At 42.7% G+C, this 21,726-nt stretch overlaps 1 protein-coding gene across 1 annotated transcript; it reads right to left on the reverse strand.

Moving 5' to 3' along the window:
- Positions 1 to 18,558, reverse strand: ints4 (integrator complex subunit 4). The gene is made up of 24 exons (XM_034132785.1): positions 18,202 to 18,558; positions 16,921 to 17,115; positions 16,394 to 16,511; positions 15,779 to 15,885; positions 15,402 to 15,516; positions 14,665 to 14,750; positions 14,529 to 14,579; positions 14,037 to 14,125; positions 13,412 to 13,532; positions 12,861 to 12,932; positions 12,578 to 12,752; positions 10,745 to 10,950; positions 10,335 to 10,477; positions 8,206 to 8,321; positions 7,690 to 7,823; positions 7,453 to 7,607; positions 6,740 to 6,833; positions 6,239 to 6,319; positions 5,994 to 6,124; positions 5,841 to 5,900; positions 2,168 to 2,327; positions 1,943 to 2,086; positions 1,258 to 1,378; positions 1 to 710 (listed from the first exon to the last, which is right to left on the reverse strand). Exons 1-24 carry the CDS (start codon positions 18,253 to 18,255, stop codon positions 496 to 498), a joined length of 2,943 nt encoding a protein of 980 aa, XP_033988676.1. The 5' UTR covers positions 18,256 to 18,558; the 3' UTR covers positions 1 to 495.
- Positions 18,559 to 21,726: the final 3,168 nt, after the last annotated feature.

Raw genomic sequence — 21,726 nt, forward strand, 5'->3', positions numbered from 1 at the left:
TCATCTCCAACACAGTTCTTTGTCTTTATCAGAAACAATTGTTGAGTACAAAAATATTTCCAAAACAAATGACACCATTACTACTCTTGTGCTTCCTCATACTTCATCAGGAATTATTTTTAAAAGTGCACAAATTCTAAAAGAAGCCAAAACATTTTCTGGTACAGGTTTGAATTTAGTGAGTGAAGCAGCTAGAATCCTCTTGTCAGGTGCCTCTTGCTCGCCAAATCTGAAAAGAGTTGAAGCCGTGTGTGTGTGTGTGTGTGTGTCTGTGTTCTGTGTGTGTCTCTGTGTATGTTCTGTGTGTGTGTGTCTGTTCTGTGTGTGTCTGTGTATGTTCTGTGTATTTTCTGTGTGTGTGTGTGTGTCTGTGTTCTGTGTGTGTCTCTGTGTATGTTCTGTGTGTGTGTGTGTTCTGTGTGTGTGTGTGTGTTCTGTGTGTGTCTCTGTGTGTGTTCTGTGTGTGTCTCTGTGTGTGTTCTCAGTTGACTCGTGTCAGCGCCGGGCTGGTTTGGGCATGATGAGGACTTTGACGGGCTTGCTGAACGGAATGGTTCCCTCTACGGCGAGCTCTGGGGGGGGGAGGCCGTCGATGCTGTCGCTCCATCCCAGCCTGGAGGCCGGAGAGGAGGAGAGGGAGCTGGAGGAGGAGAGGGAGGTGGAGGAGGAGCTGTAGGCCAGCAGGAGGCGCACCTCGATCTGAGACGGCTCTGAGGGAGAGGAGGACAAGATGAAGTCACACTGAACACACTGATGAAGAATAGCAAGTTTAAACATTATACTCTTGAGAATCACTGTTTTCAACAAAAGTAACTTTATATGTTTTGCTTTTAGCTAGGTGAAAGTAGCATTGCTTCCAGGGTGGAAAGTAACTAAGTACATTTACTCAAGTACTGTACTTAAGTACAATTTTGAGATCTACATTTTTTGCTACTTTTACTCCACTTGAGTAACATTTTATAGGACTTTAATATTGTATCTAAGTAAAAAATAAGTAAGAGACATGTTCCACCTCTGATTGCTGCTAATGCGTGGAGAGAGTATCCAGCAGTCAGAGGCTTCACACAGGAGAGCAGGAACAGAGAACATTAGCTGTTAGGACAGCACATTTATAAGCAACATTTGAGTAGGATCAATGGCTGTGCTTTGATGCAGACATGTGCCTGATTCATGAGGCAGTCTTAATCTTAACACATCTATTTCAAGTAAGAAACTCTTTAAATGCCAGGTGAACAGAGGCTGAGCTGTGTGTCTGACCTGTCCAGGCGCTGTGGGACAGGTACACCTGAGTGATCAGTCTGTGTCTGTCGGGGCCCGGCTTCCTGAAGTCTCCAGGTTTAGGATGGATCACATGACTCTGGCCGTCTGGATACAGAACCTGCACACACAAGCAGTTCATCCAACCAGCAGTTTTACGTCTGTCATGTGACCAGGAACCACCAATCCCAGGCGGCTCTAAATGTCAGATCCTTGAACCAACAGAGCTGTACATCATTGGTTCTAAATCACTGTTACAAACTCAGAAGCAATGACCCACTACCATTTACCTTAGACACCTCCAATATCTAACAGCTTGTTACAGTCTATAAAAGGCAAGATAAGATGGACCTTTATTGATCCCCAAAGGAAATGCAGGTGTTACAGCAGCAACAGAATAAAGAGAAACACAGAGTACACATGAGAATACACACAGGGATATTAAGAATAAAATAAAGATAAATAGAGGAATACACATGTATTAACAGTATGAAGAGAAACAACAACATTGAAATGTGTTAAACTCTGATCAGGTGAATGTACATATATACAGATATATGAGAAAGGTTCAATATATTGTACATTTAAAGGTGCAGGTAGCAGAAAGTGCTCGTTAAGATCACTGAAGACCAGATTTTTGAAGATGACAAAAGCCCACAAGCTCAAGTGAGAACTATGAACTGACCTGCACTTTCACCGTGTTCTGGGGGTCCTGGACGTGCTCCAGAGTTGCATCGATGTCCAGGGCCACCACCAGGCCGGTGGTGAACTTCAGCGGGTTGTCAGACTCTCCCGTGGGCTCAATGATGGTGGCTGTCGCCCGGTGGATCTGTCGGCCAGCGGGGGGAGATTTCATTAATAGGAAAAAGCTATTTGCTTATCAAACTTCATGACAGACTGCTCAGTGTACCTGCTCCGGCAGGGGGAGCTGCAGCAGGCCGCTCTGCCTCAGGGTGCTCTGCAGGATCCTCACCAGCTCCACCGGCTTACAGGACGACAGCCGGGGCAGCAGCTCCAACAGCTGATCCACAAAACTGTCCTGCAGGTAGGGCAGCTCTGCCAGAAACAGCCTGATCAACACAGAAAATAGGAGAAACAGTAACGGACCGTCCACACAGCAGCGTTAAAAAAATCTTGGAGCGGTTCTGCCCATTCACTTTGAATGGGGTGACGTCACTTTGCCTCACTTTTCGCCGAACTGCATTGTGGGAAGCAGAGCGGAGATTTTCAGGATTTTCAGGATTCAAAAGTTGAGCAATGTTCAACTTTTGAAGCTGAGGTGGAAGCGTCAGCCAATCAAATCCCGTGTATGCAAATCTGACAGTTCAAGCGCTAGCCAATCAAACCGCGTGTATGCTGGGAGAGACATACCGCAGGTCATTTCCTCATATTCCATATTTTTGCTTCGTATGTCGGGGGCGGGAGATTCATGTGATTGGTTGTTGGTGCCTTGCTCGCAAAAAATCCCCAAGCTTCAGATACGCCCACCTCCAAGATTTTTTTAACGCTGCTGTGTGGACGCTAGGGGTGTTGAAAATAATCGTTTCTACGATGCGGACGTGGACGATTCGGTATCGATGCAGTGACGGAAGATAATCGATTATAGTGTAGTAACGTTGCTTCCTGATTTTCCGGCCGCGGCTTTACTATAACGTTTTTTTTTCTGTCACTTTAATATCAAATCGGTCGGTGACGCAGAGATCAGGGAACAGACGTGACAGCAACACCAAACACGGAGCAGTCTGCTTTATCCACCAACACAAGAACACCAGTACAGAACCAACAGCAGAAGGACCCGCTCTGAATCACTCCGTGTCGCTGCGGCTCAGAGACATTAGCCGCGTTCACACCGGAGTACTTTTCACCGTACTTTTCGCGTTTAGTTCCGTTAGTACCCCTTATGTCGCGTTCACACCAAAAAGAGCACTTCATCTCGGGAACTTTTACCCCCATTTTTAGTGCCTGCTGAGAGATGGTACTTTCCTGGGGGAATAAAGTGCCCCAGTTCTGGTTGGCTGGGCGAATTGCAAACCACGCCTCGTACAACTCTGAAATGTTTTGTAGAGCCGCCATTGTATTATCCTCGCATTAGCATTAGCCCAGCGCACAAACGCAGAGAGACTAACTTATGGCAACACAAAACAAAACATGGGAGCGGTGGAGATGAGGAGGTGTCGGCGCTCTGGCGATTTACTCTGAAGGCTTCAGTAGAAGCTGCTGGGAGTCCCAGCAGCTTCTACTGAAGCCAGTCCCCAACTCCGGGGACTTCCGGTGTAGGTACCATATGTGTTCGGCCTACCAGATGTGTTCGGGGTCCGTTACGCTTACCAATGACGTCACGCATTGGCTGTACGGTAACCCAAGAGGACATTTTACACGGTCAAATTCCGAATGTATTGAAACTCCAGACTCAACGTAAGAGCTTGAGCCTCTTCGGGGGGGTGCTAACATTTAAACATACACTTCATTCTTTACTTTGTCCGTTATTATATGTAGAAGATATTACTTTTTTCTCCGTCATGTTGTTTCCATAGCAACAACTTCAAAATAAAAGCATCTAAATAGATTTGTGTTCTACACACCAAAATACGTTATTTGAACACCCCTCTCGATCGATTTACAAGAAAAATTAGTATGGCCCGCCCTAATACACCAACGCAGTTTTTAAAGATATACATTTTTCAACACAGAATCATTTGCCAAATTACACCATATCCAATCATTTTACGAGTCAGAAAATGCTATCTGTTCATTGCAGTTATTGTTTATTGAATTAGATTACCATGAGCTCAACATAATTATGTAGAGTACAAGTCCACAGCCAAGAAAATGTTATTTGCATATCATTTTATTTATGAATATGGAATTATGGAATTCTAACACTGGAATTTGTTATTATTTACTATAACTTTATTATATTATTCGGGTACAGCCCTACTGTACCAAAATATCCGAATATTCGTTCGTTGGAGTACTATTCGGGTTTCAATTTCGTTATTCAGATATTCGTTTTTGTTTTTTTTCCCCGTTTTTTTTTCAAATTGAATTTATTGAAATCTCCAATATCAACGTAAGAGCTTGTGCCTCTTCGGGGGGTGCTAACACTTAACCATAAACGTTATCGTTTACTTTCTCCGTCTTTATATGTAGATATTACTTTTCTCCGTTAATCTCTGTCACGTTGTTTCCAAAGCAACAACAACTTCCTGTCAACTGCGCTAACTCTCCTTCAAAATAAAAGCATGTCCATAAATAGGACATGCCAAATTACACTTAACACATAGCCTATACAACTGCAACGAATGTAACAAACACAATGCGATATCCTTTTCAATTTCAAAGAACACAAATTGGGTTACATTAACAAATAACTATAAAACAATAATACTGTAGAATAACAAAATGAATGCCGTGAATACACTGAAATACACGTGTTGAAGCGGTTCGCTGCTGATTACTACGATTCCGTACAGCCAATCACAATGGGTGACGTCATTGGTAAGCGACGGACCCCGAACACATATGGTAGGGCGAACACATATGGTACTGACACCGGCCGGGGACTCCGGGTGGCAGTATACGCCGTGAAGTTGTTTGCTGCCTGCCAGTAAACCCAAAGCAGAAGGAGACGAAGTGACGTCAGCGGCTCATTTGCGTAATCTTCCCTCAGGGAAAAGTACTCCGGTGTGAACGCGATCTGTACTAAATGCCCTGGGGTAATAAGTGCCGGGGCTCTGAGTGCTAAATACGGCAAGATTTAGCAAAAATAAACCACTTCTGGGGTCATTTGGGTGGATTTTCCATATCTCTGGCCGCCCTTGCTCGATTTTGATGGTTGACACCTCTTTCTGACCGTTAGAGCCAATAGAATCGAAGGGGGAGTCCCCCACACACACTCATTGTGAAAAAAAGGTGGGGGCTTCGCGCATGCAGTTTTGCATCAGAGTGAAACTATTTCTAGCTTTGACATCTGGAAACGGAAAAGCAGTTTTAATGCTTATGGATTATCAGAAATCATTTCAAAGGGACACAGACACATTAGATTAACCTATGGATTAACTTCAGCAGCGTTTTTATCGTTTTAATGCCATTGAAGACCACTTTGGAGAGACTACAGAGCCAAGGTAAAAATGTTAGCATTTTTAGCTACCTAGCGTCACCTGTTTTGATGTCCGTTTTTGCTTATAATGTCGCAAATACGTATAATTCAGTGATAATGAGGGTACCCATCGATTCTGTGTCACCTCACGATGTGAAACGATGTGTTGGATGTGGAGAAGAGATAAATAATAAGGTTTTGTGAGTGATTTTCGGTGCAGTAAGGTGTTAGCATTTTTCGCTCGTTGCTAATTCAGAGGCTCAGTGTTAGCATTGTGGGTTTTCTTTTGAAAAAAAAAAAAAAATGATCAGTTAGATGAGTTTCTTCCCGTTACATGGATATAAAACATTCATAGTTTATTAAATGAACATGCCCTCAGACACTGTTTCCTGCAAGATGTTGCGGCAGTGCCCCGGTACCGGGGTCTCTCGGGCTTAACAGGTTAAGAGTTTGAAAGACAAACCCAGATATATGAAGATCTTACTTCTGAAATGACACAATGTCCTGCAGAAACTTCTCACAGCTGCTGATGAGAGGATCCAACCTGAAGAGAAATGATAAAATAAGATTTATATGAATACGTATGTGGTCCACATTAAGTATTACATTGATGTGATGAGTGTGTGTGTGTACTGACCCCTGCCTAGAGCGAGCAGTGAGGATAAGCTGCAGAGCTTTGGCCTGCAGGCGGACATGATGGATGGTGGCCACCTGCCTGCTCTCCAGACCGCTGTACAGGAACTCCAGCTTGTAGGTTTCCTCTAAGATCTGAAACACAAACACACATTCAACCATCTCAGGTGATGTCAGACCAGTGTGAGTGAGTGAGTGAGTGAGTGAGTGAGTGAGTGAGTGAGTGAGTGAGTGAGTGAGTGTGCTGACCTGTTGAGCTGCAGCGGTGGCTGTGACGTTCTGTTTGAGGCAGAGAGGGACAGCCATGTTCCACAGCTTCTCCTGCAGAGCCTGGTCACATAAAGCACAGACATCAAGGTCCTGAAAGCAGCATCCTGTTTCCCACGGCAACATCACCAAACGGTTCAGAGCCGGGAGAATGCTGGCAGAGAGCAGACAGCATGGACACAATGGCCTGGTAGCAGATGGACTGGTTGGTAATATGAGCTGTGTATTTCTTTGTCAAAGCTGTTGACTCGCACTAGTTTTTTTATAAAATGTAACCATAACAAATGCACATATGACATTATCGCCGTCCATATTTGGGACCAGTTATAAGGGAAACAAATTCTGACAAAATAGGGCTGCTAAAACCCCAAAATGCCATTAACTGCATAATGTTGCATTCAATTGATGTTATGACCCCCCAATTTCAAGTAGCATCAGTCTTCACAAATGGAATTATAGTGTAATAGACATAACCACACACACCTTCATGAGCAGCAGCTGGCAGCGCAGGTATGTGGCGCAGAAGTCGGCCGCTCCAGCGAGCTCCGTCTGCAGCTCCCCCAGCCGCTGCAGGTCTCTGACATACACAACACAAATTCACCAAACATTTAGCATTTTTCTAAATAAACACATCTTACATGGGACAAAACAAATGCCAAACTTTGTTTAAAGTGCTGTTTTTTTTCTTGTGGTGGGCAGAATACATTCTGTATCAATTCATTGTGGAATTAAATATCAATCACATTTAGTATGTGTGTTTACACACTGTATATTTAAAGTATATTATTGTGCTGCAAACACAGCTCACAGTGAAAAATATCAAACAGCCTTACCAAAAATACAATTTAAACAACAAGGGGAAATAGCATTAAACACAGGACTTGATAGGTTATTGAGAATGTCTTGAAAGGACAACATAAAACGTGAGACAGCTCTGTAGCTGCTCCATAAGGAAATGTTACAAAGTGAAAATTATGGGGAGCAATGGGGAGTGTCCGGTGCCTTGCTCAAGGGCACCACTTGGGACCTCTCCAAATACCAGTCCACACTCCATATTTAGGTCTGTTCGGGGACTTGAACCGGCGACCCTACGGCTCAGTCCAAGCCCGTACTGACTGAGCCACTGCCGGACCATGTGTGGTGTGTGCGTGTGTGTGCGTGTGTGTGTGTGTGTGTGTGTGTGTGTGTGTGTGTACCTTATGGTAAAGTTGAGCAGGTCCTGGGCTCCGGGGGCTTCCAGGTTCTGGATGGTGCTGACCCTGTTCAGACTCTGTTGAAGGAAGAGCTGAGCTGACTCCACAGAACCTGAACCACAGCGAGAGTCCACCAAGTCCAGGCCGTTGCCTGGCAACTGAAAGACAGTTACAGGAGACGTGAGTGTGTGTTTTCTTGTTGACCTGGACAATAGTAATACCATTTGTTTCAGTTCTCACCCGCAGGGGGGGTACGAGGTGAGACAGACTGTCCCTCAGGTAGGCGTAGTGTCTGAAGGTGTGGTCGGAGAACAGCGCCGGCATGGTGGGACACGACTTGGCCGCGTTGAAAACCAACACCAGCACCGCGATGTCTGAGAACAGCTAGAGTTAGGAAAGAAAACAGCTCACAGGTCCGCCTGCTGTTAGAAAGAACAAATATCAGCAGTTTGAGGAAAAGTGTGTTGTGTTAATGCTACACAACTCATGTCAAGGTTTGTTTTTTTCTGAATATTTAAATGGCAGTCTTGGTAAAGTCCCATGTGTCTGTTTGATCACAGTTTATCTTGTTCTATTCTGTTGATAAAACACAGCAGGAGACAGTTAATGTAATAACTCGCTTACACTCTTAGTTTTGTCCATGTGTTTCTTATTATAGTACTGATACATTTCTCTGAGAGTTGAGTGTCGGCAGCAGAGTGTCGATGACACGTTCTCGTCCTCATGCTGGGAGAGCTTGAGGTGTGTGAAGGATACAGGCCGGGTCATCCATGTCCGGCTCGGGGGTGTCAAAGTACGGATGTGTGCTGAGCAGTTCAGGAACCAGCGGCAACACCAGCGTTGGGTGACGGGAACCCAGGAACTTCAGACACCTGAGGAGAAGGGAGAAAAAAAAAAGAATAGTCGTCAGTCATCTCATAGCCTCTCTCTCTTAAAGTACCATTTGTTATGAAAATCTTAAACCAACTGTTCCCAAGACGTTTTTTCATGTTGAAAAGGAAGTTTGAATGTATGACATTGTTTCATAACGTTACATAAGTGGTAGCGGTATTTGGGTGCTAATGATCAACCCTTATTAACATTTATTTTTGCTTTATGTACAGTTACTTCTCTGCCAGAAAATGCAGCCCTAAACATTCGTGTCACCAATCTGCAGCAAACGGGAATATTTACCAGGGTTTTATAATGTTGACATCAATGTTTATTGTTGTTTCTTTTTTACAATAATAATTTGTATAATATGTCTGAACTGTCTGCTTTACATGAGTGCCTCTGACCGGTGACTAAAGAGTCTGGATACTGTGTACCACCGTGCATTACGTTTTGTTACTGGATGTGGTTATCGTGTACACTAGGGGTGTTGAAAATAATCGTTTCTACGATGCATTGCGATGCGGACGTGGACGATTCGGTATCGATGCAGTGACGGAAGATAATCGATTATAGCGTAGTAACGTTGCATCCTGATTTTCCGGCCGCAGCTTTACTATAACGTTTTTTTTTTCTGTCACTTTAATATCAAATCGGTCGGTGACGCAGAGATCAGGGAACAGACGTGACAGCGGCACAGCAACACCAAACACGGAGCAGTCTGCTTTATCCACCAACACAAGAACACCAGTCCAGAACCAACAGCAGAAGGACCCGCTCTGAATCAGTCCGTGTCGCTGCGGCTCAGACACACAAGGATTTATGTTTTTCAAATATACTCGCGTTACAATCATGTCAGGTTTTTGGTGGATTTAATTAAGTCTTGGATTGCAGAGTATGAATGTCCTCTTGCTATTTTCAGACGATATATACGCGTGTAAAGTTTGTGAAGGCAGGAGGAAAGCTTCCGCGATCACCGTCTCCTCTCCGTTCCTCCAAACCCCGCCCCCTCCCTGAAAATAATGAGTGACAGGCTGATAGTGACCCGATAGAAACTTTATTATTCACTTAATCACTGATTGAGATATAATGAAGCTAACTTAATCTCATACAATCATGGGATTTATGTAACAGTAAGACAGAGAATGTAAGTGTGCACCCACATGCACTATTTTTGATATGCTGTTGTAAATACTCCTGTTGTCTGCTGTGTTCAGACTCAAGTCCTGTGTGTGATGCCACATTCAGGACATTCAGTGTCCTTTTTTTAACAGAAGACCGTTGCTAGAAGCTGCAGCTAGACTGCAGAAGTATTAGTTTTTTGTTTTTGAGGATGGAACAATTTCACAGACAGATACTGTAGGCATGCTAGAGCTATACAATTCATTTATTTTGGTTTATAAATTAATGTCAAGACATTTATGTTATTGATTTCTGAAGCACTTTCTAAATAATAAAAAGAGAGTTCATATTTATCTTACTGCATGTATTCATTGATGAAAAATAAGCCATGTGCAGTAATATAGAAAATTGAGGATGCAACGCATTGGTATGAATCGTGATGCATCGGGATATCGAATTGAATCGAATCGTTGACAGGATAATCATAATCGAATCGTGAGACCAGTGAAGATGCACAGCCCTAGTGTACACCACTGCACTTTGTATGCTGCTGCTAATTGGCCATCTTTCTCTGCACGCAGACTTTCCCATTGGTCGCTCTTAAGAAAGAGATTTTAATCTCAATGAGACTTTTACCTGGTTAAACAAAGGATATATATATGAACTTCAATGTAAACTGAAGTGTAAATGGACAGTTTTAAAATTGTACAATGACATAATAAATCTAAATCTATCTAAACCCTCGGCCTGTCCCCTAAGGCCACCAGGGTCCCGCAGGATGCACCTAGGTATAATCCTGAACATGAACATCCATAATGTTTTCTTTTTAGAGACCGTTAACAACCGTCACTGCTCATAATGATTGCAGAATACACACACAGACACACACTTACTTCCAGACAGAGTTGCGGTCAGTGGGATACTTGTTGAGGTTCTTGAGCAGCTCCAGCAGAGCCAGCTGAACACACTCTTTGGTGGAGACGTTGGTGTAACAGATTAATTCATGCAGAGCCTCTCTGATGTCACGAGACGAGTCCTGCACACACAGTGACCTCATCAATACGTGACTATATCAGGCATGCATAACAAGTGTTGTTCATAACTCCCCACAAAATACTTGATTAAGACAAAAACATATTTCAGGGCAGGGCGATGGATTGTCTGACGTGTGTGTGTGTGTGTGTGTGTGTGTGTGTGTGTGTGTGTGTGTGTGTGTGTGTGTGTGTGTGTGTGTGTGTGTGTGTGTGTGTGTGTGTGTGTGTGTGTGTGTGTGTGTGTGTGTGTGTGTGTGTGTGTGTGTTACCTCCAACACAGCTAGTACAGTGTCCAGCTGGTCCTCTCTGAGGGTGATATGGGTGGAGATCTCTCTCAGCACGTGGATGGACTGCAGCCTCACTTCCTCGATCTCGTCGTTGAACATGTCCACCAGGAAGTCCAGACACTTTTCTGCAAAGCTGGCAGAAGAGCGAGCCAGCTGACTCAACGCCTCCACCGCCGCAATACGCACCTCTGAAGGAATATGAAGATGGAGAAAACACGGTGGGAAAAGCAAAGGGCTTTACATGAATATCAACAAGAGAACAAAACTAATCCTGAGTAGAAGAGAGGAAGGATAGCAAAGAGGAAAGATGGAGAAGATATTATTTGACTTTCTTACACGTTACACTGTTAAATCATGCCAAACATACCATGTGATAAAACGCCTTAACCTGTTAAGCCCTGAGCCTGTTTTTCAGGTCTCAGGCTCAAAAATGACATTCCCAGAACAAATGACCATATCTTCCCTTCTAAAAGGGTTAAATTAATAATCTTTTTTCTCAAAGTAAAAACTCAAAAGTCAGAATCAATATAGATGTTTTTTATTTTAAAGAAAATTCAGATTTTACATCGTAAAAAACTGTAAATTATAGTGTCCGTCCAAATATTATTTTTTACTTATAGTGAAAACTACCCTTGGATGATGGTAAGGTAGACTAAAAGCTTTAGGAATCCAAAGTACAACATATAATAAGTACCCTGTATCAAGATTGATGCAAAACAAGTGACATTTGACCTTTTTAGAGAGATTTAGCAAAAAGAAACCACTTCTGGGGTCATTTGGGTGGATTTTCCATATCTCTGGCCCCCCTTGCTCGATTTTGATGGTTGACACCTCTTTCTGACCGTTAGAGCCAATAGAATCGAAGGGGGAGTCCCACACACACGTTGTGAAGAGAAAAGGTGGGGGCTTCACGCATGCAGTTTTGCATCAGAGTGGACCTATCTCTAGCTTTGAACTCTGGAAACGGAAAAGCAGTTTTAATGCTTATGGATTATCAGAAATCATTTCAAAGAGGACACAGACACATTAGATTAACCTATGGATTAACTTCAGCAGCGTTTTTATCGTTTTAATGCCATTGAAGACCACTTTGGAGAGACTACAGAGCCAAGGTAAAAATGTTAGCATTTTTAGCTACCTAGCGTCACCTGTTTTGATGTCCGTTTTTGCTTATAATGTCGCAAATACGTATAATTCAGTGGTAATGTCGGTGTCAATCGATTCTGTGTCACCTCACGATGTGAATCGATGTGTTAGATGTGGTGAAAAGATAAATAATAAGGTTTTGTGAGTGATTTTCGGTGCAGTAAGGTGTTAGCATTTTTCGCTCGTTGCTAATTCAGAGGCTCAGTGTTAGCATTGTGGGTTTTCTTTTGAAAAATAAATTAAAATGATCAGTTAGATGAGTTTCTTCCCGTTACATGGATATAAAACATTCATAGTTTTATTAAATGAACATGCCCTCAGACACTGTTTCCTGCAAGATGTTGCGGCAGTACCCCGGTACCGGGGTCTCTCCGGCTTAACAGGTTAAACACCTTACCCAAAAGTCTCTCTTTCAGGGGTACATGAAAACATATTTAGAGTTTGAATTCTAAATTATTTAAAGAAAATAACTTAAGCGGTTTGAGATAACTCCATCTTGTGTTACTTACTTGACAATAATTCAACGTAATCATGATTAAATATCAGCATTGGTCATGAGTAGCATCCTGAGTTGGAGCGGGCTGAACACCTTTTGTTCAGGCTCTGTTTACATCAGCTCTGATATTCTTTGTTGAGAAACACAGACATGCTGCACCATGTTTTACGTACCAAACATCTCGTCTTCCAGGCCGTGGACGAAGGCCCCGCAGGCCCCCGAGGCGATCAGGTTCACAGTGTTTGTGTCCAGTCTCTCCTTGGGGGCGTCGTCGGCCCACTTCCTGCCAGAGGAGAACTCTCCAGAAGTAAAGAGCTCTTTGGCTCGTTCATGGGCCGTACGCTTCCTCTGGACACAGAAAAGAAGAGTGAGGGGAGGTGTGCTAATTAACAATATTAGAAGTGCTTATCCTACTCACAGGCAGATATATTGTAGATTTCTTTTTTGTATTCTCACCCTTAGATCTGACATCAGCTTCTTATCCAAAGTCTGCTCCAGAAAGTGAGGACTAACTTGCAGCATAGAGCCCTGAGACACAAGACATTTTCCTTTACAGATATGGTACCTTACATAAGTTAAAGCATGGGTCTTCAACATAAGGTCCAAGAATAATTTGCGTTCCTCAGAGTTCCATATTCTTAGATAATATGTATTTCTATTTTTTTTTTAAACATTTTAATATTTTAAGGGCCACTTGCAACCCATTTTGTAATCCTACATTTTAAAATGTGACTGTGTATTTAATGTTGTGCTGTGATTCACTTGGAAGTGTTAGGAAAACGTTATGAATGTCTGACCCGTTGAGGTGCTATAATGACCTTTATGTTAAGGGACGGTTCTGATATGACTTCACTATAATAAAGTGCAACTCTTAATTGGACTCTCTTGACAAACTGCTTTAAAATGAGCCAGACATGCTAGAACGTAAAATCAGTCATTTTTTGTGTCCATTTCTCTCTCTCTTCTGGAGGTGGAAACAGCTGTGAACACTCTCTGATCCCTCTCACCAGTGTTTTGGCGGCCTGCACCCGGACCATCCAGGAGCCGTCACTGATCATGTGACTGATCTTTCCAAACGCATCATCAACAAGTCGGATCTCCTCATTGGATGAAGGGATAGGAACAATGCTGATTGGAAAGAAAACAAACGGTGAACTAGAAGTCAGGCAAGGCCACTATAACGGGTATAGCAAATAAAAAAAGTAAAGACACTTATTTTCGCTACCCTTCAGGGTTCAAGTAGCTAACTAACTAAATCAAAATACCAGCCATCACCATAACAAAACAGTGGCATCATGGGAAATGTCAGGTAATGGCATATGAAGAATGTCACACAATTGATTTATCTTTCAAAAGACGCTCTGAGTTTCTGACTTCTGATTAAAGGTAATGCTAATGTTCAGGTTCATACAATTATTTCAAATTTCTACTAGAACATTTGTACACCTTTTATACGTGTATCACCCTCTTCCTGAATATCTCTGTCTTTGTAAGCTCCCTTAGGGGGGGGCGGGGGCAGTGTATTGTAGTGAACCTGCATGTGACTTAAGAAGGGAGCAAAATCTAAATGGCTTGTTGAATCTCATTCAGGCAATTTTTTTTCTTAAAGGATGAGTATCAGCATCTTCTCACCTTTCTGGGTACAGCTGGCTGAGCACCCAAACTATCTGCACCGCTGCAGAGCGCACCTGCTCATAATCATCTGACAGCAACCTGCAAGCCTACACACACACACACACACACACACACACACACACACACACACACACACACACACACACACACACACACACACACACACACACACACACACACACACAACACACACACACACACACACACACACACACACACACACACACACACACACACACACACACACACACACACACACACACACACACACACACACACACACACACACACACACACACACACACACACACACACACACACACACACACACACACACACACACACACACACACACACACACACACACACACACACACACACACACACACACACACACACACACACACACACATACACATAACATGCTCCCTGTGAGGAAGGTGTTCTTTTCGTTATTCTAGCCGGTTTGAGTACAGATGGGGCTGTTACCTGGTCATAAATGATCTCATGAATCTTTATTCCTCTCTCGTGCAGCTGCAGCTGGAGAGCAAACACACAGTGCTTTGTTACTGCTGATTCTATTTGCATTTTGTGTGTTAAGGTTCTGGTGTTGGCAGTGTCCTACCATAGCTTTGAGGGCTGCCGTGCGGACTCTGGGCTCCTGGTCTCCAAAGTAATCACTGATGAGACTCTGGACTTCCCTCGCTCCTCCTGGAGCAAACATGTACAATCACACAGCAGGAACATCATAACAGATCACACAAAAACTCACACAGAACAATCATGCCCGACAAATGTGAATTTAACACCCTAGTAAATTGGAGGCACTGTTTCAAAAACAGTTAAAGTTTAGGGAGATAAACTTTGCAGAAGCCACCAAGAGTAAACTTGATTTTGAAAATGATCCAACTGAAAAAAAACAGCCTAATGTTGCAAACCCAATTCCAATTAAAGTAGCTAGCTGCACCAGCTCCAAACATAATGCTATTATTAGTGCTTATAACTGATAAGTTAGCAGCTTGTGAAAGACTCCTGTCACGTGCACTGAACAGGCAGAGTGCATGCAGGCAGGTGGGCCAGCATATTATTAATGCGGGCCGGGGCATTGATATACATTTTTTAAGTGGGGCTTTGTTTTAGGTGGATATCTTACACTGTGCGGCTGCCCCCCTCCACAGCAGCACATCACTTTGCTTCTGTGCGCTAACTTGTGTCTACTTTTCCAAAAGTAGAGCTTGCTGCCGGCAGTTATGTAGACTACCTACACTGCCTATGATAAGTTTGATAAGTAAAATACGACATCATCATTACGTCCAACAGTGACAGCCAAGTCGTCTAAATATACTGAGCGACAGCACAAACCTGATGATGTGCCCTGTCCCTCGCTGTCTTTGGTCAATGAAGTGTCCATCATGCCGAGACATCCAAGGAGCTTTAGACACTTGTTCCTGACCCCAAAATACGTATCAGACAGGTGCTGAGAGGAGGACAGAGAAAAGAAACACATAAAGAGTTTTGCTGCCTTCTCCAGAATGTCCTGTTGAGTCGGTAAGGAAGACTTAATTGTAAGTACTGTAGTAAACTCTATGTATGTGAGTGAGTGAGTGAGTGAGTGAGTGAGTGAGTGAGTGAGTGAGTGAGTGAGTGAGTGAGTGAGTGAGTGAGTGAGTGAGTGAGTGAGTGAGTGAGTGAGTGAGTGAGTGAGTGAGTGAGTGAGTGAGTGAGTGAGTGAGTGTCACCTTGCAAGCCATCTCTATGAGCCTCTGTCTGACTGCAGGACTCTCAGGCAGCTGTGTTCCAATGACCAGCAGAGTGTCCAGCAGCTGGGCGAGGACCTGATGGGACTCTGCAGACAGAGAAACAGATGGAGCAAACACGTACTTTGTTAACTACTCACAGTTATGTTTTTCAATGGGGAGGCCAAAGATTCCTAATAACATTTAAGTTATTTTAGATGTTAAAAGTTAAAAGATGCTATTCCGCAGATTGAATTTCTTATTTTAAGAGAAGTCATTAAAAAAGTAACTAATTTATTCTTTTTTAAAAGTTGTATTATCATCGTTAATTACACATTTTAAAGGGGAAAATATTAGAGCTGTTCTCAAAAATATTATATTATTCTGTGAAAACACAAAGCCCTGTACAGTGTATAGAAACAATATAGCCTTTTCTTAACAAATACTGTTTATTCAGTGCTGGGCGAAAAAGAGGAAAATCAGAGAATACATTTCAAGCAACTCTTTCCAAAATACACATTTTAATAACGTGTAAATATGGCTTGTTGAAGGGAAGAAGTGCATTTGTGTAATTATGTACCAAATCCAAGGTTCGGACAGAGTGTATAAATATCTTACTCTCATTGTTGAGTGTGTTAATGGCGTCGTCCACGATGCAGTCGGGGCTGAAGCCCTGTGTTTTGGACAGCAGACCCAGCAGAGAGGCGATCTTCAGCCTCACAGAGTTGTCCGCCTCCTGGGGAGGGACATCAGAATCAGAATTCCTTTATTAGTCCCGCAGCGGGGAAATTTAGCATATAAAAAAATGACATGCAATAAAGAAAGAAATATCGAACTTATTATATACAGAGAAGAAAACCAGACATTAGTAATACAATCTAAATGAAGACAAATAAGTACACAACCATGGCTAAAAAAAGAGTAGCAGCAATTAAATAAAAAAACAAGTGACACAAGTAACTAAGGTATCAGCAGCATCAGGTGTTTTCTTTATACAACTTAGCTAAGACTTATTGAGAATGTAACTGTCAGACCTTGTTAACTGTGCTACTTTATTACCCATTTGCAGAGATTTTATTTACAAAGCTCTCCATAAAGTAATGAGTATTTCAAACATGCCCCTGGTTATCAGCCCAGTTCTTTACCTTGTAGTAGTGCTCCAACAGGATCCGGACCACACCCTCCACGCTCTCCACCTCCACAGGCTTGCGTGCAAACTGCAGCAGGTACTGCAGGGCGTCGGTGGAGTTGGTGGCCTTACACAGGTCGATGTGCAGCGCTGCAGACTTACTGGGTTTGGACAGACGCAGCTTCTTGGCCGGCGCCTCTTCATGGGGAATCTGTTAACATAAAACAACAAAAATGTATCTAACCCTAATGTCTACAAAAGCAGGGGGATATTGTTTTACCTCATGGTGTGGGATCTCTTTCTTTTTCAGACAAAACCTTCAAGCTGATCTAATAGTTCAGAATTATTCCATCATATGTGAACATTTAACAAACATGGAGGTTTGATCCCCAACAGTGACTTTATTTATTTTTCTTAGACTGTATTGAGTGCAACCTACACTGAATCGTGGCTTTATTTTTCATTGATTGTAGAGAGGATGATGACAACACATTCACAGGTTCAAATCACAGGGAGCTCTTTAAAGTCAAAACTGAAACCACTCCAACCTAAGAAAATATTTCTTCAGCATTAAACTTTTGCTATCTTAACATTATCATGCCAAATAAACTGTAAAGTATCAAGCTGAAAAACGATATAATACTTCAGTGATACATAGAACCTGAAGAACCTAAAAGCAGTAAGTGGAAAGAGTGAAACTGGTGAATACTCTACTTCTGTATTTTAGAACAAACTCGAGGTAGTTAAATAATTCCATTTTATGCAACTTTGTACTTCTTTTCCGGTACATCTCAGAGGGGTGTGTTGTACTGTTTATAACATCATATTTATCTGACACTTTAGTTACCTTGCAGATTAGAATCGTTCATACCCTTACTGTACTTAATGTACTGATTATGAAATAGTCCAACCATTAACATATACACCAGTTAAATACAACATGTAGATTAATGCAGGACTATCATTAATTGTAAGCCATCATTTATAGAATAGCGAATATTTTACTGCATCACTACTCTTACTTGTGATGCTTAAAAACATGTTTGCTAACAGCTGCTATCGTAACTCAGTAGAGTACAGGTTGATGTAGTTATACCAACGTTACCCGACTAACTGTCTCATCAAACAACCATGTATAATTCGTTTATAAATAATATTTATTTTGTACAAACATTACACAGATGACCTGCGTTGTTGTGTTAGTGACTGTTAGCATTTAGCATTAGCTAACAGGCTAGCTAGCTCTCAGAGAGCTGTCTCTGGGATAAGAGACTACAGAGGGGGGCGTTGTGCTCACCTGTACGACATGGGAAAACTCCTCATAAACTCGCTTCTTCAGGTGTGCTGCCATGTTCGGCGAAATATTGTTCGCTAAGCTATGCTTCAGCTAGCTACATACATTTGTCCCCTTTCACTTTCCGTAGCTACGGTCAAAAGGTAAAACCAAAACGCGGTTTTTCTTTTTTTAAATGTAGGCTGCATATATTGAGGTTAAGTTGACAAATGTGAACCTATTACTTTTGTCCTTGTAGTTGATGTTTAACTGGATCCTAGTTTGTTTGGATACTCGTTTAAGAAAAACACAGACTTGTTAAAAAAAAAACTAGAGGAGAGCATGGAATCCTCATGTTTCTTAAAACAACCACCGTGGATGGATGTGACGTGTCAGTCGCGAACGAGTGAACGACGGAGGCCGACTCGCGCCCGCGAACGAGCCGGTTTTTGTTGTTGTAATACAAGACAGAATGATATGATATGATGATCTCCGCGCAACAGCTGGCCCGTGCATGCATGCAGTGACATGTAATATCCAAGGATTAGAGACGGTTGGATGCTGCTGTTTTGAGCATAATATATTTATTTTCACTATGTTATTTATTTATGATTATCTTTAGGCTCAGCAAAGATTTTGTCAGCTGTTGCTGTCTTTACTGTACTCTTGCTTCATTTGTTTAAGATCTACTGTATATTCACTAGTTATGTTTTAAGTTAAGATCTGCCAAACCAAACATGAACCATTGTTACAAACTAGACTACAAAAGAGATGCAGCTCCACCTCGACCAACTACTGTAATATGTTTGAAGCGCTTCATGTTGTTAGCAATTCTTCTGCAGTTGTACTTCAGTTAATGGTTTGGACACTTTTTCACCACTGCACTAAAGTCGTTTCCATTGCAGTGCTGTTACTTTGAAGTGTGTGTGTGTGTGTGTGTGTGTGTGTGTGTGTGTGTGTGTGTGTGTGTGTGTGTGTATGTGTCCAACCCCTGTAGATGGTCAATGCACAAAATAAACAACCAGATTTAAAGTTTGTGAGTGAAAAAGAAATATAACTGGGTAGTTGTTTTATTTAAGTTTAAAATACAAAACAGTACAATAATAAAGCAGCTAAAATCAAGTGTTTGTTTTAACAAAAAGACAGCACTAAATGTGCAACAGATACATTCATAAGACATATTCTGCCAGTTGATCTCGTACTTTTCAACATGGCTCTCGCTAACAGCTTGGCTAACGATACTGTTGAAAGCAAGGAACATCATTAGAATGCTGAAGAACTAGAAACCCCAATCCTGTGCTGATTAAAGGCAGAGTACATTGGTTGTGTTTATAAGTAGTCAGGTTTGTTACTTGATTTATGCAATCAGAAATAATGTTTTATCTCTTTGCCTTCTTTTTCCTCAACAGGGCTCTGTTTATTTTCCACAGCTAATATTACGTTTTTTCTGCTACCTGAGGATAAGCAGTGAGTTGCCTCTCAGCGAACTACTCTTTGGGAGCATTGGTGCAGTGTATGAGTGTAGGAGTTTTTATGTGAATGGAACACTAGGATGGGTCAAATGCAGAGAAACAATTTCGTTACATAGTAAGTAGGCCTACTGTGTAATGACAATAAAAGTGTAAAAAAAAGAGAAAAAAAAAGAGCGTAACGCAGAGGCAGACAGAATTACAGTGAAAGCGGGGCTGATAGGAACCAATCAAAAAGCTGAAAGTGTCATTATTTTATACCCATTACATTGTGCAATCAACATTTACTACATAATGATAATAGTGACTATATAAACGTGCTTGAGCGACCCTTTCACATGGAGGCTTAAACATGCTCCCAGACTTTAAAAGTATAGGGAGTCAGGACTCAGATACCCCTTTCACACCAACGGTGTTTCAGGGCCGGTTCGGTGCTGGTGCTTGAAAAGCACCGGGTTTTCCTGTTCACACCGCAGCGGAGCAGCGTCATAGCTCCGGAATCCGGTTCGTTTCGAGCACCAAAAAGTTGTCCGTCTAGAAGCAAGAACCGCATACGTCACGCTTACGTCGGAGGGGGGCGAGATTAACCTGAGCTAACACTTAAGGCGAGTACGGCAAATAAAAGTTGTAACAAGCAGTAGTGCTGAGCAAAGTGACTAGAACGCAACCACACACTTGTTAAAAAAAACACACTTTATAAAGTCAGGCAACACTAACCAGGCTTCGTGTGATTCTGTTTATTTGTACCTTACTTTGACCATCCGTTCGCTGTTATTGATCATTGTGGAGAGCAGGCAGACGTTTTGTTTGTTATTATAGCAGCTATCGGATGGAATCAATACATGGGCTGCACAGGTTGTCATGTCCGACTATCACAAGTAGAATCATAATGAAAAATACGTCGGTAAAAAGTGCCTGTAGAAAACTGCTTAGCAAGTAGTCAGTTTAGCTTCGGTTGCTATGCTAACATCACCCATGTTATACCAGAGAAACTTTCATAACAGCGTTGTGATGCCAAACAGCGTCAATTCAGACTGACACCAAACAGCGTCAATTCAGACTGACACACATTCACTTAAGGGGAACTGGGGATATGTATCAGCTGCTTGTGTGACAGTCAGACAGTGAATACTTTAGAGCCGTGTGAGCTAACCCGGAGCTAACGGGAGAATACACTCGTGGAAGAGCAGCCGGCCAGCACTGCAGCGGTCGGTAAATGCCGCTGAAACACATTAATAAACAATGAACCACGGCACTCTGGAGAAAAGTATAAGGTTGGAGAAGTCGTTATTTAATTTAATCTGGCTTCGTATGATTAAAAGCAACGCAGTCCCCGGCCCGTTGTTATTGTGAGGTGAGCTCCGGCGTTGGGGAGAAACTCAGCGACGTAAACTGTGACGTCATGACGCAGCAGCGGCAGCACCAGTCGGGCTCTGAGCGGTGTGAAAAGAGCCGGCGCTAAACCGAAGAACCGGTTCTGAACCAGAAAAGCTCTAGCACGGAGCTTGAACCGGAGTTGCGTTGGTGTGAAAGGGGCAAGAGAGACACGAGCTGGAGCTTTGATGGAGTCAGGACTCAGAGAGACACGAGCTGGAGCTTTGATGGAGTCAGGACTCAGAGAGACACGAGGAGAGCTGGAGCTTTGATGGAGTCAGGACTCAGAGAGACACGAGGAGAGCTGGAGCTTTGATGGAGTCAGGACTCAGAGAGACACGAGGAGAGCTGGAGCTTTGATGGAGTCAGGACTCAGAGAGACACGAGCTGGAGCTTTGATGGACTCAGGACTCAGAGACACGAGCTGGAGCTTTGATGGAGTCAGGACTCAGAGAGACACGAGGAGAGCTGGAGCTTTGATGGCGAACACTGACGGTTTATTTGGAGCTTCGGCCGGAGAATTCACAAGACATGTCACGGGCCACGAGTTGACCACACGGTTGAGATGCCACAATCAATTCTGAAGAGCCCTCCTGTAGCTCCAGGTTTGAACTAGTTCAGAGTGTAATAATCAACATTCTTCAATAGATAGACTAAACAGCTGAGGACACTGAATCACATTTGTTGTCGCTTATGGCTCGGGGTC

This window comes from Trematomus bernacchii, unplaced genomic scaffold (genome assembly GCF_902827165.1).
Source record: "Trematomus bernacchii unplaced genomic scaffold, fTreBer1.1, whole genome shotgun sequence".
Classification (NCBI taxonomy): Eukaryota; Metazoa; Chordata; class Actinopteri; order Perciformes; family Nototheniidae; genus Trematomus; species Trematomus bernacchii.

Excerpts from the sequence above, each read along its gene's own strand:
- ints4 (XM_034132785.1), bottom strand. The coding sequence starts at position 18,255 with ATGGCAGCACACCTGAAGAAGCGAGTTTATGAGGAGTTTTCCCATGTC. Across the intron at positions 10,478-10,744 it reads CTGTACTAGCTGTGTTGGAG|GACTCGTCTCGTGACATCAG; the intron begins GTAACACACACA and ends CTGTGTGTGCAG. Across the intron at positions 2,087-2,167 it reads AGCTCCCCCTGCCGGAGCAG|ATCCACCGGGCGACAGCCAC; the intron begins GTACACTGAGCA and ends GCTGGCCGACAG.